Source organism: Nicotiana tabacum, chromosome 9, assembly GCF_000715075.1.
Source record: "Nicotiana tabacum cultivar K326 chromosome 9, ASM71507v2, whole genome shotgun sequence".
NCBI lineage: Eukaryota > Viridiplantae > Streptophyta > Magnoliopsida > Solanales > Solanaceae > Nicotiana > Nicotiana tabacum.
Window position 1 is genome coordinate 126,143,540 of NC_134088.1, and position 21,231 is coordinate 126,164,770.

At 38.8% G+C, this 21,231-nt stretch overlaps 2 protein-coding genes across 3 annotated transcripts; one reads left to right on the forward strand and one right to left on the reverse strand.

The window, feature by feature from the left end:
* The first annotated feature begins 11,579 nt into the window (after positions 1–11,579).
* LOC107793155 (uncharacterized) lies at positions 11,580–13,785 on the forward strand. Its single transcript, XM_016615439.2, has 2 exons — positions 11,580–12,236; positions 13,647–13,785. The coding sequence occupies exons 1-2, from the start codon at positions 11,730–11,732 to the stop codon at positions 13,689–13,691; spliced, it is 552 nt and encodes a 183-aa protein (XP_016470925.1). The 5' UTR covers positions 11,580–11,729; the 3' UTR covers positions 13,692–13,785.
* A 2,725-nt stretch (positions 13,786–16,510) lies between these two features.
* On the reverse strand, positions 16,511–21,231 carry LOC107793154 (F-box/kelch-repeat protein At1g55270). Of its 2 annotated transcripts, XR_001649653.2 has the most exons (3): positions 20,820–21,222; positions 17,197–18,756; positions 16,511–16,939 (listed from the first exon to the last, which is right to left on the reverse strand). XR_001649653.2 is itself a non-coding variant. In XM_016615438.2 (2 exons), the coding sequence occupies exons 1-2, from the start codon at positions 20,880–20,882 to the stop codon at positions 17,506–17,508; spliced, it is 1,314 nt and encodes a 437-aa protein (XP_016470924.2). In that variant the 5' UTR covers positions 20,883–21,231; the 3' UTR covers positions 16,511–17,505. The 2 variants fall into 2 exon arrangements, 1 of the variants encoding a protein (XP_016470924.2); XM_016615438.2 differs by having other exon boundaries at positions 16,511–18,756; positions 20,820–21,231.

The window sequence follows — 21,231 nt, forward strand, 5'->3', positions numbered from 1 at the left end:
AAGGGAAGAGTGAAATTAAGGTTTATTTTAGAGATGAAGAGGGGATATTGGGCTGGGGCGAATGGAAAGAAAATGGGTCACTAGAAGCACCTGGCCCAAAGCTGTAATGAGACCCCATAGCCTTCTCTTTTCTTTCTTCGTATTTTGCAAGACTAATCAATTTATTTAACACTCTTAATTCCAACTAATTTGTAAAATTAATCTAATGACCTATTTTTCTACAATTAACAAATTCATTTAGCTAACAAATACATGTAGAGTTACTAATGTATTTTTTGGTATTTTAGTGTTTTACAAATGCAATTGATTATGCAATTAAAATCTAAAAAAATGTAAAAATTAAAAATATTTTTTGTATTTTCTTTAGGATTTAAAATGCAACTTAAAAATGCATCAAACATGAATACGCACAAAGAAAACTAAGTAAAAATATAGAAATATAATTTAAAGCTATTTTTTGGATTTTTTTAGGAGTAATTTTATATTAGGGCAAATATTAGGTGCTCACAATCACCCTTCATGCTTTTACACTCACAATATGGCACGGCATCACCCTTCATACATTAACACTCACAATATGGTACGGCATTACACTTCGTGCTTTTACACTCACAAAATAGCACGGCATCACCCTTCGTGCATTAACACTCTCCCTTACCATAATGCAATGAATAAATAACAAGAGGGAGGTAGAATAACAAGTACAAGCTTTACTTCAATATTTGATTCCACAATATCAATCTCAACTTCGAAATAAACACTCAATTATCACCAGAAGATCCGTAAACATGATAAGGATAATTAATTTAACAACATTAGACTAAATATGTAGCAATTAGGCATTGAAAAGAGACAATATAAGAAAAACAGGAGAAACAGGGAAAACAAGTAAATTGGTGGCGCATAAGTACTCGTCACCTCACATATACGCCGCTCACATGAATTTCACATAGTAAATAATCTGAGATTCCTAATTCCCTCAAGTAAGGGTTAACCACGACACTTACCTCATTCTGAAGGCCACTCAATACTCAATTACAGCATTTTCTCTAGAATTCACCTCCAAACCACTCGTATCTATTCAAAAATGACTCAATAATATCAAATATTACGAAAGGAATCAATTACATTGCATAAATTTAGATTTTCCAAATTTTCCTCCAAAAAGTCGAAAGTATACCCCGGGCCTGCTTGGTCAAAATCCGAGGTTCGGACCAAAATCCATTTACCCATTCACCCCTGAGCCCGGATATATAATTAGTTTTGGAATCCGACCTCAAATTAAAGTCTAAATCCCCAAATTTCCGAAATTTCTAGTTTCTACCCAAACCCCTAATTCTACCATGAAAACTCTAGACTTTAAGTTGAAAGTTTATGAAATGAAATGGGTAATTAAAAGAAAATGGTTTAGAATCACTTACCAACACTTTGGGGAAGCAAATGACTCTTGAAAATCGCCTTTAACCATTTGGTTCTTGAAAATGTTGAAGAAATGGTTTAAGTCCCGTTTTGATTCTGTTTTATGCACTGGGCGGCAGTGTGCATCGCGCTCGCGAGGCCACTATCGTGTTCGTGAATAGCAGAGCTGCCAAGACTTCGCGTTCGCGAGACCTTGCTCGCGTTCGTGAAGGTTACTCCCCCTGGCCTTCGCGTTCGCGAGATATTGCCCGCGTTCGCGATGAAGGAAAGACCAACCCTCCCCCAAATCCCCAAGTGCTTCACGTTCGCGATGAGCCTATCGCGTTCGCGAAGGGTAAATCCCCCATCACTCCGTGCTCGCGACCAGGCCTTCGCGTTCACGAAGATGAAATCTCAGCCTGACCAGTTTACTCTTCGCGACATGCTAGAACACCAGCTGCAGCAAAATACCAGATTTTCCAAAGTCCAAAATATCCTGTGGCCTATCCGAAACTCACCCGAGCCCTCGGGGCTCCAAACCAAACATGCACACAAGTCTAAAAATATCATACGAACTTGCTCGCGCGATCAAAAAGCCAAAATAACACATATAACTACGAATTTAGCACCAAATCAAATGAAATTCTCAAGGACACTTTAAATTTCTATCTTCACCACCGGACGTCCGAATCACGTCAAACCAACTCCGTTTCTTACCAAATTTCATAGATAAGTCATAAATATTATATTGGACCTATACCGGGCTCCGCAATCAAAATACGGACCCAGTATCAACAAGGCAAAACATCAACAAATTTTTAAAAATAATTAATTTTCAGACTTTTAATTTTCATCAAAAATTCATAACTCGAGCTAGAGACCTCCGAATTTGATTCCAGGCATACGCCCAGGTCCTACAATTCGATACGGACCCACCGGAACCGTCAAAACATAGATACGGGCCCGTTTACCAAAAATATTGATCGAAGTCAACTAAACTTTACTTTTAAGGCAAAAATTCTTATTTTCATCAATTTTTAATATAAAAGTTTTTCGGAAACACGTCCGGACTACGCACGCAAATTGAGAAGGGTAAAAATGAGATTTTTAAGGCTTAAGAGCACAGATTCGAGTTCTAAAACATAAGATGACCTTTTGGGTCATCACATTCTCCACCTCTAAAACAACCGTTCATCCTCGAACGGACATAGAAAAGTACCTGAGCTGGCGAAAAGGTGGGGATATCTACTCCCCATATCGGACTCTGACTCCCAAGTAACTGCCTCAAAAGGTTGACCTCTCCACTACACTCGAACTGAAGGGTAACTCTTTGATCTCAACTGGCGAACTTGCCGGGCTAGAATAGCCACCAGCTCCTCTTCGTAAGTCAAATCCTTGTCCAACTGGACAGAGCTGAAATTTAACACATGGGACGGATCGCCGTGATACTTTCGAAACATGGACAGATGGCACACCGGATGAGCTGAAATCTAACTCTTCTGCCTGGACTGAGCTATGCGAAGTTGGTCTTGAATAATCTTGACCTTATCCAAGGCATCCTATACTAAGTCTGTGCCCAACAACCGAGCCTCCCCCGGCTCAAACCATCCAACTGGCGACCGGCACCGCCTACCATATAATGCCTCATAGGGAGCCATCTGAATGCTCGACTGGTAGTTGTTGTTGTAGGCGAACTCTGCAAGGGCAAGTACTGATCCCACGATCCTCCGAAGTCTATAACACATGCACAGAGCATATCCTCCAAGATCTGAATAGTGCGCTCGGGCTTCCCGTCCGTCTGAGGATGAAATGTTGTGCTCAACTCAACCCGCGTACCCAACTCACGTTGTACTGCCCTCCAGAAGTGCAAGGTGAAATGCACACCTCGATCAAAAATGGTAGACACAGGCACACCATGAAGATGGACGATCTCACGAATGTAAATCTCTGCCAACCACTCCGAAGAATAGGTAACTGCCATAGGAATGAAGTGCGCTGACTTGGTCAGCCTGTCCACAATGACCCAAACTGCATCGAATTTCCTCTGAGTCCGTAGGAGTCCAACAAAAAAATCCATAGTGATACGCTCCCACTTCCACTCGGGAATCTCTATCTTCTGAAGCAAACGACCAGGTTTCTGATGCTCACACTTTACCTGCTGGCAATTTAGACACCAAGCTACATATTCAACTATGTCCTTCTTCATCCTCCTCCACCAATAATATTGTCGCACGTCCTGATACATCTTGGCGGCGCCCGGATGAATAGAATACCGGGAACTGTGGGCTTCCTCAAGAATCAACTCACGAAGTCCATCCATATTGGCACACAAATACGACCTTGCTTCCTCAAAACTCCATCATCTCTAACAGTAACCTGTTTGGCACCACCATGCCGCACTGTGTCTCTAAGGATAAGCAAATGAGGATCGTCATACTGCCGATCTCTGATGCGCTCAAACAAGGAAGACTGAGCAATTTTTCAAGCTAGAACACGGCTGGGCTCAGAAACAACCAACCTCACGAACTGATTGGCCAGGGCCTGAACATCCAACGCAAGCGGTCTCTCACCAACTGGAATATAAGCAAGTCTACACATACTAGCTGACTTTATATTCAAAGTATCGGCCACCACATTGGCCTTCCCGGGATGATACAATATGGTGATATCATAGTCTTTCAATAGCTCTAACCACCTCATCTGCCTCAAATTGAGCTCATTTTTCTTGAACAAATACTGCAAGCTCTGATGATCTGTGAATACCTCACATGGAATGCCGTAAAGATAGTGCCTCCAAATCTTCAGCGCGTGAACAATGGTTGCCAGCTCTAGATCATGAACAGGGTAATTTTTCTCGTGAACCTTCAGCTGTCGCGAAGCATATGCAATAACCTTGCCACCCTGCATCAATACCGCACCCAGACCAATACGATATGTGTCACAATATACTGTATAAGATCCTGAACATATGGGTAACACCAATACCGGTGCCATAGTCAAAGTTGTCTTGAGCTTCTGGAAGCTCGCCTCACACTCGTCTGACCGCCTGAACGGGGCACCCTTCTGGGTCAACCTGGTAAACGGGGCTGCTATGGATGAAAACCCTTCCACAAACCGACGGTAATAACATGTCAATCCTAAGAAACTATGGATCTCTGTAGCTGATGCGGGTCTAGGCCAGTTCTGAACTGCCTCAATTTTCCTAGGATCCACCTAAATACCCTTTGTTGATACAACATGACCCAAGAAAATAACTGAACTCAACCAAAACTCGCATTTTGAGAACTTAGCATATAACTGGTTGTCTCTCAGAGTCTGAAGAATGATCCAAAGGTGCTGCTCATACTCCTCTCGGCTGTGGGAGTAGATCAATATATCATCAATAAATACAATCACAAAGGAATCCAAGTAGGGCTTGAACACCCGGTTCATCAAATCCATGAATGTTGCCAGGGCATTTGTCAGCCCAAATGACATTACTAGAAACTCATAATGCCCATATCGAGTCTGAAAAGTTGTCTTAGGGACATCGGATGCCCTAATCCTCAATTGATGGTAGCCATATCGCAAGTCAATCTTCGAAAACACCTTGGCACCCTGAAGCTGATCAAATAAATCATCAATCCTTGGCAATAGATATTTGTTCTTGATGGTGACCTTGTTCAACTGCCGATAATCTATATACATTCTCATCGATCCATCTTTCTTATTCACAAACAACACAGGTGCACCCCAGGGCGAGACAATAGGTCTAATGAAAGGAAATCTTGCAATTGTTCCTTTAATTCTTTCAACTCTGGCGGGGTCATGCGGTATGGCAGAATGGAAATGGGCTGAGTGCCCGAAGCCAAATCAATACAGAAATCAATATCCCTGTCGGGTGGCATCCCCGACAGATCTTCAGGAAACACCTCTGGAAACTCACAAACAACCGACACTGACTCCATGGAAGGAACCTCCGCACTAGAATCGCGGACATAAGCCAAGTAAGCTAGACACCCCTTCTCGTCCATATGTCGTGCCTTCACATAAGAGATAACTCTGCTGGTAGAATGGCCAAAAGTCCCTCTCCATTCTAATCGAGGCAACCCCTGCAAGGCTAAGGTCACCGTCTTGGCGTGACAATCTAATATAGCATGATAAGGTAACAGCCAATCCATACCCAGTATGATATCAAAATCGACCATATCGAGAAGTAAAAGATCTACACGAGTCTCAAAACTCCCAATGGTGACCACACATGAACGATAAACATGATATACAACAATAGCATCTCCCACTGGTGTGGACATATACACAGGAGCACTCAACGAATCACGGGGCACAACCAAATATGAGCAAAATAGGATGACACATAGGAATAAGTCGACCTCGGATCAAATAGAACTAAAGCATCTCTAATGCAAAATAAAATAGTACCTGTAATAACAGCATCGGATGACTCAGCCTCAGGCCTGGCTGGAAAAGCATAACATCGGGGCTGGGCCCCCTCACCCTGGACTACATCCCTGGGACGGCCTCTAACTGTCTGGTCTCCACCTCTAACGGCCTGACCTCCACCTCTAACAGTCTGGCCTCTACCACTAGCTGCATGACCCTTGCCTCTGGCTAGCTGAGCAGGTGGTACCGGAACCATGGCACGAGAACCCTGATGTTGTGAGCTGCACGATGTTTGAGGGCAAAATCTAGCAATGTGCCTCAGATCACCATAAGTATAACATGACCTCGGCTGTTGTGACTGCTGACTTCGAAACGGACCCTTTCGACCTGAGTAACCACCCTGATAACTCTGGAGTAGAGGTAAACTAATAGGAGTTGGTGGTGCACTGTAGGCTAGTTGGTCGGAATAAGGCATATGAGGACCACGACCACCTAAGGCACCGTGGGATGCCTGGAGTGCTGAATGAAACGGCCTGGGAGGATGGCCTCTACCAAAAGTACCCCTACCTCTAGATAAGGCACCGCTGAACTCACCGGAATGACGAGGTCTCTTGTCAGACCCCTGACCTCCCTGAGCAAGAACCATCTCGACTCGTCTGGCGACATTAGTAGCCACCTGAAAAGAAATCTCACTCCCAGTCTCCTTAGCCATCTGCAATCTGATAGGTTGAGCAAGTCCGTCAATAAACCTCCTCACCATCTCTCTCTCTCTCGGTGGGAAGAAGAAGAATAGCATGATAGGCCAAATCCACAAAACGGGTCTCATACTAAGTAACAGTCATACTGCCATGTTGGAGACGCTCGAACTGGCGGCGACGCTCTTCTCTCAATGTGATAGGCAGAAACTTCTATAGGAAGAGCTGAGAGAGCTTGTCCTAAGTAAGAGCAGGCGACCCAGCTGGTCTGGTCAACAAATAATCTCTCCACCATTTTTTGGCGGAACCAGTCATCTGAAATGCAGCAAAATCGACCACATTGGTCTCCACTATACCCATGTTCCGTAGAACCTCGTGACAGCTGTCGAGATACTCCTGGGGATCCTCTGAAGGAGCACCACTGAAGTGAACTGGGAAGATCTTGGTAAACCTTTCCAATCTCCATAAAGCCTCAGAAGACATAGCTGACCCGTCACCGGTCTGTGGCGCAATAACCGGCTGAACTACTCCGACTGGATGAGCTGTTGGAACCTGATACTAGGGAGCTATCTGCTCCGGAGCGGGAGTAGTGGGAGTCTGGGCTCCTCCTCCAGCCTGAGAGATGACTGGTGCCATGGGAAATGCGTCATTCTGGGCCACACTCTCTATAAGGCCCACCAAACGGACCAAAGCGTCCTGAAGTACGGGGGTGGCAATGAACCCCTCCGGAACATGAGCTGGTCCGGCAGGAACAGTCTGGACTGGAACCTCCTCGTCAAGCTCTATTTGAGGCTCCACTGCTGGAGCTGCTGCTAGGGCTCTGGGCTGAGCCCTGCCCCTACCTCGGCCTCTGGCACGGCCTCGGCCTCGACCTATGCCCCACTTAGGAGCTGCCACTGGAGGCTCTTGCTACTGCTCAGCTGAGAAAACGGTATGTGTTCTTGTCATCTGGGAGATAATAAGAGTAGAAGAGTTCAATCAGTATTGAGAAAACAACATCGCGCGACAGATGAGGATAGAAGTGAAATTTGTTCCTAAACTTCATAGCCTCTGGAAGATAAGCACAGACGTCTCCGTACCGATCCTCCAGACTCTACTAAGCTTGCTCATAAATCGTGAGACCTAGGCAACCTAGTGCTCTTATACTAACTTGTCACGACCCGAAATTCCCACCATCGGGATCGTTATGGCGCCTAACATTTCACTTGCTAGGCAAGCCAACGTTAGAGAATCATTAAACCAATCCTTATTTTATTAAGTAAATAACAACAATTAGCTAAGATGAAATATAGTGAGTGCGAAATAATATAAAAACTGCATTAATTTCTACCACTCGTATCTGGAGTTACAATTCACGAGCATTCTAGAATTCACTACAAGTAATAGTCTGAAAGAAATACAATTGTTTAAATGAAAGAAATAGTAGAATATAAAAGATAGACGGGGACTTCAAGGTCTGTGAACGCCGACAGATCTACCTTGAGTCTCGGGATAGCGGTCCAATAGCAAAATCTCAATCAACCCGAGTCGGTACCAAAATCTGCACAGAAAGTGCAGAGTGCAGTATCAGTACAACTGATCCCATGTACTGGTAAGTGTCGAGTCTAACCTCGACGAAGTAGTGACGAGGCTAAGGCAAGGCACCTACAAATCAACCTATATAATTTAACAGTGTATATACGAATAACAGTAATGAAGAGCTAGACAGGAAATACAGGGAGGGGGAAACATGATGGGGGAAATACGAGATAAGGAATTACAACAGAATGATAACTGGAACAACTAATATACTATGAATCAACATAAATAATGAATACAGTAAAGGAAAAATGCACGGCATCACCCTTCGTGTTTTTACTCAAAATCTCACCATAAAAATAATCAAAATGACACAGCATCACCCTTCGTGCATTAACTCTCATATTATGGCACGGCATCACTCTTCGTGCATTAACACTCACAATATGGTACGGCATCACCCTTCGTGCGTTTACACTCACAATATGGCACGGCATCACCCTTCGTGCATTAACACTCATAATATGGCACGGCATTACACTTCGTGCTTTTACACTCACAAAATGGCACGGCATCACCCTTCGTGCATTAACACTCTCCCTTACCATAATGCAATGAATAAATAACAACAGGGAGATAGAATAACAAGTACAAGCTTTACTTCAATATTTGATTCCACAATATCAATCTCAACTTCGAAATAAACACTCAATTATCACCAGAAGATCCGTAGACATGATAAGAATGATTAATTTAACAACATTAGACTAAATATATAGCAATTAGGCATTGAAAAGAGACAATATAAGAAAAACGGGAGAAACAGGGAAAACAAGTAAATTGGCAGCGCATAAGTACTCGTCACCTCACATATACGCCGCTCACATGAATTTCACATAGCAAATAATCTGAGGTTCCTAATTCCCTCAAGTTAGGGTTAACCACGACACTTACCTCATTCTGAAGGCCACTTATTACTCAATTATAATTTTTCGCCTAGAATTCACCTCCAAACCACTCGTATCTATTCAAAAATGACTCAATAATATCAAATATTGCGAAAGGAATCAATTACATTGCATAAATTTAGATCTTCCAAATTTTCCTCCGAAAAGTCAAAAATCGACCCCGGGCCCGCTTGGTCAAAACCCGAGGTTCGGACCAAAATCCATTTACCCATTCATCCCTGAGCCCGGATATATAATTGGTTTTGGAATCCGACCTCAAATTGAGGTCTAAATCCCAAAATTTCTGAAATCCCTAATTTCTACCCAAACCCCTAATTCTAGCATGAAAACTCTAGATTTTAGGTTAAAAATTTATGAAATGAAATGGGTAATTGAAAGAAAATGATTTAGAATCACTTACCAACACTTTGGGAAGAAAATGACTCTTGAAAATCGCCTCTAACCGTTTGGATCTTGAAAATATTGAAGAAATGGCTTAAGTCCCGTTTTGATTCTGTTTTATGCACTGGGCGACAGTGTGCATCGCGTTCGCGAAGACCAGAGCTGCCAAGCCTTCGCGTTCGCGAGACTTTGCCCGCGTTCGTGAAGGTTACGCCCCCTGGCCTTCGCGTTCGCGAGACATTGCTCGTTTTCGCGATGAAGGAAAGACCAACCCTCCCCCAGGTCCCCAAGTGCTTCGCGTTTGCGATGAGTCTGTCGCGTTCGCGAAAGGTAAATCCCATATCACTCCGCGTTCGCGAGAGTACCTTCGCGAACGCGAAGAAGGACATGCCAGAACACCTGCTGCAGTAAAATACCATATTTTCCCAAGTCCAAAACATCCTATGCCCTATCCGAAACTCACCCGAGCCCTCGGGGCTCCAATCCAAACATGCACACAAGTCTAAAAATATCATACGAACTTGCTCACGCGATCAAATCGCCAAAATAACACTTAGAACTACGAATTTAGCACCAAATCAAATAAAATTCTCAAGGACACTTTAAAATTTCTATCTTCACCACCGGACGTTTGAATCACGTCAAACCAACTCCGTTTCTTACCAAACTTCACACATAAGTCATAAATATTATATTGAACTTATACCGGGCTCCGCAACCAAAATACGGATCATGTATCAACAAGGCCAAACATCAACTAATTCTTAAAAATAATTAATTTTCAGACTTTTAATTTTCATCAAAAATTCATAACTCGAGCTAGGAACCTCCAAATTCGATTCCGGGCATATGCCCAGGTCTCATAATTCGATACGGACCCACTAGGACCGTCAAAATATGGATCCGAGACCGTTTACCAAAAATATTGACCGAAATCAACTAAAATCAACTTTTAAGGCAAAAATTCTTATTTTCATCAATTTTCAACATAAAAGTTTTTCGGAAACACGCCCAAACTGCGCACACAAATCGAGGAGGGTAAAAATGAGATTTTTAAGGCTTAAGAGCGCAGATTCGAGTTCTAAAACATAAGCTGACATTTTGGGTCATCACAAATGTATTCATATAGTTAACTTAAAGTACATTATAGTACGTATTACTTTAAATTAAAATACTATTACTATTTTAAAAATCTAAGCATGTCGTATTTAACTTATTTACATATATTTTCATACTCGTCCTAGTATGTTATAAGTTTGGTTTACATAGTATAGTAATCTTCAATTTTTGAAGACTTAAAATTAGATCTAAAATTTTATTTGTAAATTTTTAATGTACGCATATATACACTTTATCTAATATACCTAAGAAAAAAGTCATAATTAAATTTAAATACATAAAGGATTTATAAATAAATTTTTGTTTGGTTTTAAATTCTAGTAGTTTCTATATATATGTAGTTTGAATAAGGGAAGATGGTTCGAATAAGGGAAGATTTAATAACTAAAATTTAGTTTGTATTTTTTAAAAGTTCTAAATATTGGGAGACTATTAAATTATAATTATATCCAATATAAAATCTAGTTTTAAAGGGTATTGAAACTTGTTTCACTAATTGTATTTAACGTTATGATTAAGTTTTAAATTGTTTTGATTTTTGTTGATGTAGCTAATGTCCAAGTTTTAAGTATAGATTCGTCATACTTGCCGTCAAAGTATGTTCAACGATCTTGGAACTAAAAAGGATATTAGACACAACTTTCTTTAAGAAATGTTTTTAGTAGGCTTTGAATTCCTAATTTCGGATGGTAATTACAATTTTATAATAATTTAAAAGACATTAGAACTCCATACATAGTTTAAATAAGAAAAGTTTTAATATGAAAAGTTTTATGTGATTTCAAAGCCGTAAATATATAAAGAAAATAATGATTTAGTTGATTTAAAACTCCTAAATATTAGGGAGAGTAATTTAATTACGATTTTGTCCTATATAAAATTAATTTTAAAACAATGAAGATTTTTTATAGTTGACTAGACGCAATTAAAGTTTTGACTTTCTTAAGAAAGTCCCTAATTTTGAGCAAGAGTAGTACATGAAATTTGAATAATTAAAAGATAAATATGGCCCTAAGTTTTGGAGAAATAATATACCCACAAATTTAAATAATTTAAACACTCCCACCTTCCAAGAAATTGCACTTTTTTGGCTTCTTTCTCCGATGTCATCACAAAAGTCCAAAACAAACTACTCTCTCTTTCTCTAACCAATAAAACTAAACTATTTTCTTTTTCTCCTCCATCCAAATAAAGTACATCTCTTCAAGCAGAAAGTACAACCATCTAAGGCACTCTACCTTCACTCCAAAGCTCAATTTCTTCAAAAAACATGGCTTCCAATTCAAGATTCCATTTGGGTATTTTTCTTCTCTTCATTTTACCCCCTTTTACCCTCTCTTTCATTCTCAGCCCATCACCACAGCCAGAACCAAATCCCACAATATATGATATTCTCCCAGAATATGGGCTTCCACGTGGCATCTTCCCAGACACTGTGGAATCCTTCAATCTTGATAAAGATGGAAACTTTGAAGTTTTTTTGAAGACCCCTTGTTATGTTGAGTTCGAATACTTGGTTTATTATGCTGAAAAGATTAGTGGGAAGCTAGGTATTGGGTCAATGACTGAGTTAAAAGGGATTGAATTGAAAAGATTCTTTTTTTGGTTCAATGTTAATGAAATTAGAGTTGATTTGCCACCTTCTGATAGTGTTTACTTTCAGATTGGTTTTGTTAATAAGAAGCTTGATGTGAATCAGTTTGAGACTATTCATTCTTGTATGAACAATGGAATTTGGTTGAGCTCTTGTGGTGGATCTTTGAGACAAGTTTTACAGGTAAATCTTTTCGAAATTCGGGATCTTTACATAAATAGCCGATCCGATTTACTGTTTAGCAAACTGGATAGTGTTTTGGTGAAGTATTGAGTAGTAAAAATTGATAATTATGTCTAAGTGTTAGTTAAAGCAGTTATATGAAGTTAAGAGCTGAGATAATCGTGTAGGAAAATGATTCCCTTTCCACTTTTGGTGAAAATGTTTTTTGACATTTAATTGGGAGATGTAGTAATGTTCAAAATGGTTGTTTGCATTACCATTTCTGGCTAGCGGGTGAAAATCTATGTTACGCCAACTTTTCAAAAAAATGGTCTACTTTTGAAGGATCCAAAACATACAGCTAATGATATTTTCGGTGAATTCGAATAACGTAGATGAAAATAGTGAGGATTTTGTTGAATAAGATTCTCTGTGATTTTTGGATAATATTTTGGTAACTGTAATCATTAAAAATAATTTCTTTGCCTTTTGCAAATTAGGTATGTTAACATGACTTACAAATGAGAAAAAGTCACTACAAGTAGAGCGGTCATAGGTTGAGAAAATAATACTATTATTACTTGAACAAAAGCTACAAGTCAACCCCTGAATAGTTGACTAATGGAATTGAACAATTGTTATTTTAATGTGAAAACCCTACAAAGCTAGGTTTTAATAGTGTGTATAGTTTGTTTTATATTATTTTTGTGCCAAGATAAGCAGAATTTTCTCTGTATTCTTCTCCTCCCTATGTATTACTAATTTGCTTTCTCCTGTGTCTCCAAATTTATAACTTGCCTTTACAAGCTAGCAACTGAGGGTAATTCCTTCCAACCAATGCTTATATTTGGATTTTGGAATTTCTACTGGAATAAATTGCACACGTATAACATATTGATTTTGGACAAGTCTTTTCAGTATCCTTCATTTTCTTGCGTGAAAACTCACTTTTCATCGACAACTTCACCATTTTTCTGCGAGGGCAGCCTTAAAGTAACGGTAAAATTATCCCCGTGTGATATATAGGTCACAGGTTCGAGCCGTGCAATCAGTCATTGATGCTTGCATCAGGATAGGCTGCCTACATTGCACCCCTTGGAGTGTGGCCCTACCCTGGACCTTACGTGAACGCGGGATGCTTCGTGCACCGGCGAAGCCACATTGCACCAAGGGTGGTTAATTGACCACCCTTCGTGAAAACATTAGACTGTGTATATAGGTAAAATATTAAGTTTTAGCGGTATATAATATATATTGAACACCCTTTATAAAGGAATTTTTTTTGACTTCTTTCAACTTTGAACACTCTTGGAAAAACTTCTAGCTTCGCCGCTGAGTCTGATTGATCTATTTATTCAGAAGTGACTCAGAAGATATCTAAAGTCTTATAGCTTGTAAGTTGTAACATCCAATTGTCTATCTTTGCTGCAGCTTCCACCTCCTGTCAATGATATGCAAATGCTTAATACTGAGTAAATGGGACAAATATGCACCTCAAGCTAAAAGGAGCAATGGCAAATGTATTATTTACTTCACTTCTTGTGAAGTGAAGGTAATAAAGGTTGATCAACGTGCTATATTATTAGTTCAACCACATTAATTTATCGTCATGTAGCAGGTTCTCAACAAAAGTCCAACAATATCAAGCACCATAAGGCAACATCCAAGTAACTTTTAATATGGTTTAGACCTGAGGGGGATGAATCTTATAACAAATGAATTCAACTGAACTCAGTATATTCAACACGGAAAGTAATATACATGTGGAAAGTTTGGTCACAAATCTCAAAAAGTTAAATGAATTCAATGATATAAACTTAAAGTTTGAATCCATCAGGTCTAAATTCTGAATCTGCCTATTATTCCTAGTTTCAATAAAATGATAACAGGAACATAAGCCAGAAGGAGAAGATAAAAGATGAATATGATTAAAACTCAGTATGGAAGATGAATTGCAAGTAAATTTGGATGATATAGAGTTCCAATTTCTCAAAAGTCTATAATGCTATATTTTGCTAACATGCTTTTTTTTTTTTTGGCTAACATATGATTTGGCAGGATTATTAGCAACTACTAATATTCTACCTTTTCAAAGAATTGAAATAAAAGTTTTTGAGATTGTCAACTATTATTAACATTCTCTATGACATTTTTTAACAAAATTGTATGTATTGAAAGTATTTCATAAACTTTTAATGCAAATGTTAGGAGCTTACATGGTGGAATTGCCCAGCTAGATACTACAAAGAAGCTTCTTTCGTTTTTTGTTAACTGAAATAATAGATACTTATACCCCACTTGTGGGATTATACGGGTGATTGTTGTTGTTGAAATAATAGATACTTATACACACAGTGTTTACACAAAATCGCATTAACTTAGCATGATTATATTATAAATCGAGGCGAGAATACATAGTAATTAACCATGGCTAAGTGATATTAAAAGTTTATTCAAGAGAGAAACATAAGTTATGTATAAACACTGTGTACGGATAAGTTTCTTATGGCGATCTGATTTTAATAACCAATTGCAAAATAATACGTCTCAACATTAACTTATAGATGGCTTTGAATTTAATCTTTAAAATTTCTTTTTTCTTGGCCAAAACGTCTTAATAAGCGCCTGTGTTTGATTAATTCTTAGCTTGAATTGATCCTTAGACGTACTGCTTTTTCATCTTAAGGATTTAATAACAGTCAATGTCCCTTAGTAGGACTTTTTAGATAAGCCCTTCTCACACCCTCTTGAAGTCAAAAATAGTACAAAAGTTGAGTCAAGAGACTTAAAAATAATTTTGGCAGCCCGGTGCACTAAGCTCTCACTATGCGCGGGGTCCGGGGAAGGGCCGGACCACAGGGGTCTATCGTACACAACCTTACCCTGCATTTCTGCAAGAGGCTGTTTCCACGGCTCGAACCCGTAACCTCCTGATCACATGGCAGCAACTTTACCAGTTACGCCAAGACTACCGCTATAGGAAACTCAAAAGACAAGTGATAATATAATATATGATGGACAAGTTAGATATTTATTTTTAATTTCCTCAGAAACTTCGTTTTGTAGTACATATATAAATTCTTCCACCATCTATTCAAAGTTACAAAGTTAGATATACAAATTAATACCTTAATCTATATGAATCATCCACTAATCTATTTATGGACTTATGTCAGTTTCTTGCACTACAAATAAACTAATCATAGCCTGCAACTTCCATTGAAATGTTAAACCATATAGAAACACAAAAACTAACAATAAAATAAAGAAGTGTTTTGCCTTTTCCTTTTTGGCTTCAACAATCCACAAGAATGCCTTCCACTCATGAACAAACATAGATAATCACTCTTTCTTTCCTTCTCCTTTCCTTTACTTTTTTCCCATGAAAAACTCATGCTTCAAAGCTAAGAACAACATCCTAAACTCATAATTTACAACTATATATATAGCAAACTTCACAAGCTAACAATCCATCACCATTTAACTAACTCTTCAACACTAAAAGAAGTTTATAGATTAAGCTTCAAAATGGATCAACACCAAAATGATTCTTCAAATATGAAGGGGATGGACAAAGATGGTGAAAGAAGAGAGAGAATTGCGTCGACGAGGCGGTTCTTGATGGAGGATGTGAATAAATCTGCTGATGATTTTATCAAGAATTTCAGGAAGCAACTTAAGTTTGAAAGAGAAGAATCATTAAAACGTTTTCAAGAAATGCTTAACAGGGGTACCTAGAGTTGATTCTTTGTTTAGTTCTTTCTTGTGTACTTGGAATTGTAATATTCCCAAGTAAACACACAGTATATTTGTTCTGTCATAGTTCTGATTAGGAAATAAAGTTGCTAAAATTTATAGATAGTGGTCAACTTTTGTGCGTGGAAGCAACTATTAATGATTACATTATGGTAGGTTGTCTACATCATTACCCCTAAGGGCACGGCCTTTACATGGACCCTGCATAAATGCGGGATGCTTTGTGTACCGTATTACCTTTTTTTAATTAATCAAAGACAAGACGAGAAGACTCTTATTTGTGTAAAGAGGTTTTAGCTTGAGGACAACAACAACAAACCCAGTATAATCCCATCAGTGGAGTCTGGCGAGGGTAATGTGTACGCAGGCCTTACCTCTACGTTATAAAGATAGAGAGGTTATTTCCGATAGACCCTCAGCTCAAAGAACAATGAATTTAGCTTGAGGACAGAATATCTTTATACCAAAGGATCATTCTTTACAAGCAGGATGAAAACATTTGTTGACGATCACATATCTTTTGACAAAGTTTCCAGACTAGTAAGCAATTCACATCTTCAATAAAAATGAACTTTGGAAATACATATAGACCAAATGCCAATCTATATTTACTGCAAAAGGAAATTCCATGAATTCTAATGCGATAATGCATCATATAACTTTTTCAAGATTTCACATAACCTTTGTAAGTAAGAATACAAACTCAACATGTTATGAAAAATCTTGAAAATGTCACATTACTGAACCTACCAATACCTGTTTCATAGAATCCTTCGTCGAAAAGCACAAGCTTTAGGAAATAGACATTGCCACTATGTTCTAACCGATCATAAGCAACATATTCAAAGAGCAGGAGCAGGAGCAGCAAGATCATAATGCTGAATATAAGGAACTTCTAAATAAGCCACTTCAGCAGCCAATGGTTGCAAGTTCAATGCCGCTCTATCCCAATCACATATTGTACAGATCTTGAAAGAAAGCAAGGGAAGAAGTTAAGAAGCAGAGATTCTACCTATATGTCCTTCAGTAACCAACTATGTTTTTCTACTATTGGTGCAAAACAACAGACCAAATGGATACACAAAATATAGAGCTATTTGATCTCTTTAATCTTTTATGAAGCGACGAAATAGCCTCATTTTTTCTACTTCGAAATTCATTAGCAAGCTAGCTCTGTATTTGAACAGACATCTGCTGATGAATAAATGGCAAAGTATGAAAATACCAGGAAATCCACGCTTGAGCTGTTGATGCTGAAACCCTCCACTTCAAGGCCAATATCGAATTATGTCCAATCCAAACACTTCCATATGACATATACAATATATTACCGAGGTGAGCGTTATCTGCAGAGGTTGCAGAAGGTCATCAGGAAGTGAAAATGGATTATGCAACTATTTGGTTCACAAACTGGCACTAGACCATGTTGAGGATGTCAAAACTGCTTTAATGGAAGAGATTTTGTTCTTGAGGTTGAAGAAGTTAAACCAATTCTCAGTTCTTATCATGGACGAGTATATAGTACGGTCAATGCTCAAGCTTGTAGCACTTGACAATGCACAATATGGCTCTTCAACCCTCCTCGTCCTGCAATGCTTGACCATAAATTAGTGAACAGAGTTCTGAAGTGCCCTTTACCGGCAATGTTTTCCCAAAGATGTGGGTTAGTTTCAACTTGTTTATCAGGACTTGACACATCAACGATACTAATGCTCATGTTGTTACGGATTATACAGAGTTTACCATTGAGGGGAACCAGAGCTGCAGCCTCTAAAGCACGAGAACTTCCAAGATGGAGCTTGCTGTCAATAAATCTATTCCACGAATGTGTGGCTTCATCATATACTCTAAGTTTACACCCATCACGACAGTCCAAAGCATAAAGGCGACCATCCATGGAGATGCTTGGATTGCGCCAACCAGCAACCATCCCGTTATTGACAGGGCTCCATGCATTCATCTCTGGGTTATAGGATTCACTCAGAACTTCTCTGTGAGATCCCAACCCTTTTAAAAACCACTTCCCGTCATAAACAACCCCAATAAAGGGCACCATAGCTGTGCTCATATCAGCAATAAAGCTCCAGCGGTTCCTGTTGGGGTCATAAACTTCAGCTGAACGGAGAGTCCTCTGGATTCCTTCACATTCTCCGCCGGCGACATAGAGACAGTTGTTGATTACACAAGAACCAAAGAAATGACGTCTACGAAGCATGTCTGGTGCCCTATGCCATTTATTTGTTCGAGCACTGTAAAAGATTACCCGTCGCATAGACCCCTTAATTGGGTCTTTTCCACCAAATAGGTACAGATGGCAACCGCTAAGAACAGCACAACCAAATCCAAGGGCTTCACTGTATTCCCCTGGAACAGGTGGAAGTGGCTGCCACAGTTGATAGGTTGAATCAAATGCATGCCACGAAATCCTTCCATCACGATCCCTCTTCATCACATATACCCACTCCTCTGCCATTCCAAGACTCTTCCTGAGAGAGTAAAAGAAGTTTCCAGCAAGAAGCCGATACCACCTTTTGCAGACCAGACGAAGCTTGTTGTGTTCAACACGAGGAACACGTATTAGACAAGCAATTGCAAGATCATCTGGTAGGCCAGGTAGAAGAGGTGGCTGCACTCTTGACCTCTCCCTGCGAGAGTTTTTAGTCTTGTGTGCACGAGGATTAATGTCTGGCTGGATACAAATTTTCGATCCTGGGACAAATTTTCTTGCCCCAGCAACTGTCTTTAATCCGGAGTCAACCTTGCAATAGCATGACACAGAGTCAACCTGCAAATGTTTACCAATTAGAATATGCAGGTGTACTCCAGCACCAGACAAATATAGCAAAGGAGAATGCCTTCTCTACACTAATAGGAAAACTGAAATATAGACAAATCATCATTTCACTATTTACACCAAAATTGAGAAAGGAAAAGTTGAGGATATGCCTGAACAAGGTATAAACACCATGGTCTAAATAATATGGTGCATACCGAATATCAGAATTTACTAGCTAAGAGCTCTCATATAAGCCTACAGGAAAATATATCACCACTTTAATGATCATATTTCTATAAGTTCTTTGATTTAAGTCTCGTCAGTCATTAGTCCACACAAATCTATCAAAAGAGCATAAGACGGGCACCTACTCCATTGTGCTTTACAGCAATGTAACCTAATTTTGATGTTCTAAGTTTATGAGACTGCTCCTCATAAAGCAGGACCTTATTTTTCAGTGGATTGCACAAACTTATTCATTTAGTACAAAACTTTTAAAAAATTTGAAAGGTCCACATTCATATATTCAACATCAATATTAGTCTATGTAATAATGCGCCATTTCCTCGTACTTCTACATAAGAAATCATAAAAGGAAGTATAAAATAGTAGAATATCATACCCCCTCTTGCTCGCAGAGTTGAATTCAAATGAAAATCCAGTGCAGAATTAGCACGTCTAGTTCATGCAAAAGACAAACAATATTACAGCTAGCAAGAAAGGTTTTTTTTTTTTTTTTTTTTTTTTGCTTTTTTGATAGGCGAGTAAGAGAGGGACTCGTTTCGACATTGATCACAGTAAAGTGGAACAGCACAGCACCTACAAGTTCATCATATACAAGAAATGCAGGTACTCGTGTTTCAAAAAACAAATGAAGAGAACCCCTTGTAAAACGAAAATGGAAAGACAACTGCTAATATTATAGCTCCATGTCAATCTGATAGACAATCACAAATGTCCTCACTATTCCTAACGAATGAATGGAATCAAAAACCAGATAACCACATGCAGATCGAAAATTAAGCCTTCCTTGGAAATCACAATCTTCTCTAATAAAAGAAAGAAAAAGACTCACACCATAGTAGAAACTTCTAGTTCTTACACAACACAAAGGTTCAGTTGAATAAGATGCAACGTAATTGTAACTTTATTCACTTATCACAAATAATTGATTTCGGTCAAAACTTAACCATGAGCCTGTGATGGGATACTCTCTTCCTGAAAGGCAATTTTCGTCTTGAAACAGCTCAAGGACTCAAGTCAACTCAACATTCAATCATCTTTTTCTAGTTGCTAAATTGAATTAAAGTTGTTAAAGAGAGAACTAATATGATTGTTAAAGAACACCTCTGCAAATTAACGAATTTCATAAAAGCTGCAGCAAATGGAAAACAAAGAGATCAAAGAGGCTCATCTTCAGAAACATGACCACAACGACATATATGTGTTTCTCAGTCTATAATGCTGCAAAGAAGAAGCTTTAAATTCAGGAAGAGGTGAACCCCAGAAACGCGCTGAAAACAATAACATGGGGAAAACTCAAAGAACGCTTAAAAAGTTGCACATTCACCAAGATTTTCACCTGAGCACCTCCCAATTTTATACCAATAGAAGCCCAAAAGGCCAAATTAAGACAGACCCAAAAAACAATACAAGCTAAGTACCCAAAATCCTACAAAAATTAAAACTTTACAAAAATCTTCATCAGGGTATCTCAAGAAAAAAGCTAAAATACCAAAATTTCTTCCAAAAGTAGCTCCTTTACCAGGAATTTTCATCAGGGTACCTCAAGAAACAAGCTAAATACCAAAAATTCTTGCCAAGGTAGCTCTTTTACCAGGAATTATCATCAGGGTACCTCAAGAAACAAGCTAAATACCAAAAATTATTGCCAAGGTAGCTCCTTTACAAGGAATTATCATCAGGGTACCTCAAAAAAAGAAGCTAAATGCCAAAAATTCTTGTAAAGATAGCACCTTTACTAGGAATTATCATCAGGGTATTTCAAGAAAAGGCATTAATCAAACAAATTAACAGAATAAAAAAAAAGTCAAAAAGATTTGAGGACTCACCAGTGGAGGTTGAACTCGAAAACCCCTATGTGCATTTGGAGACCTTTCAATTGTTTGGTCCATTTCTGTGATGAAAATTTCATGCACAAAAGATTCAAAATTTCACCCCTTGGAAGAATCAGATCAAGAGAGCTAAAAGCCCAAAGAAGAGCTTTGGAATACCCTTTTTTTCACTTTATACCCCTTTTTAAAATGCAATAAAAAGAAACAAAAAAATAAAACAAAAAACAGTGTTTGGAAGTTAGAACTACAGCAACTTCAAAATTGTGATAAGCATTCTCTCTCTTTTTTTCTTTCTCTAAATAGACCAAGACTATTGTCTTTCACCTACTTGAAAAAATTAAAGAAAATCTTTTTTGCAGATTTGATAATTAATACTGCTATATTATTATTACAATAATCTTTTTTCTGT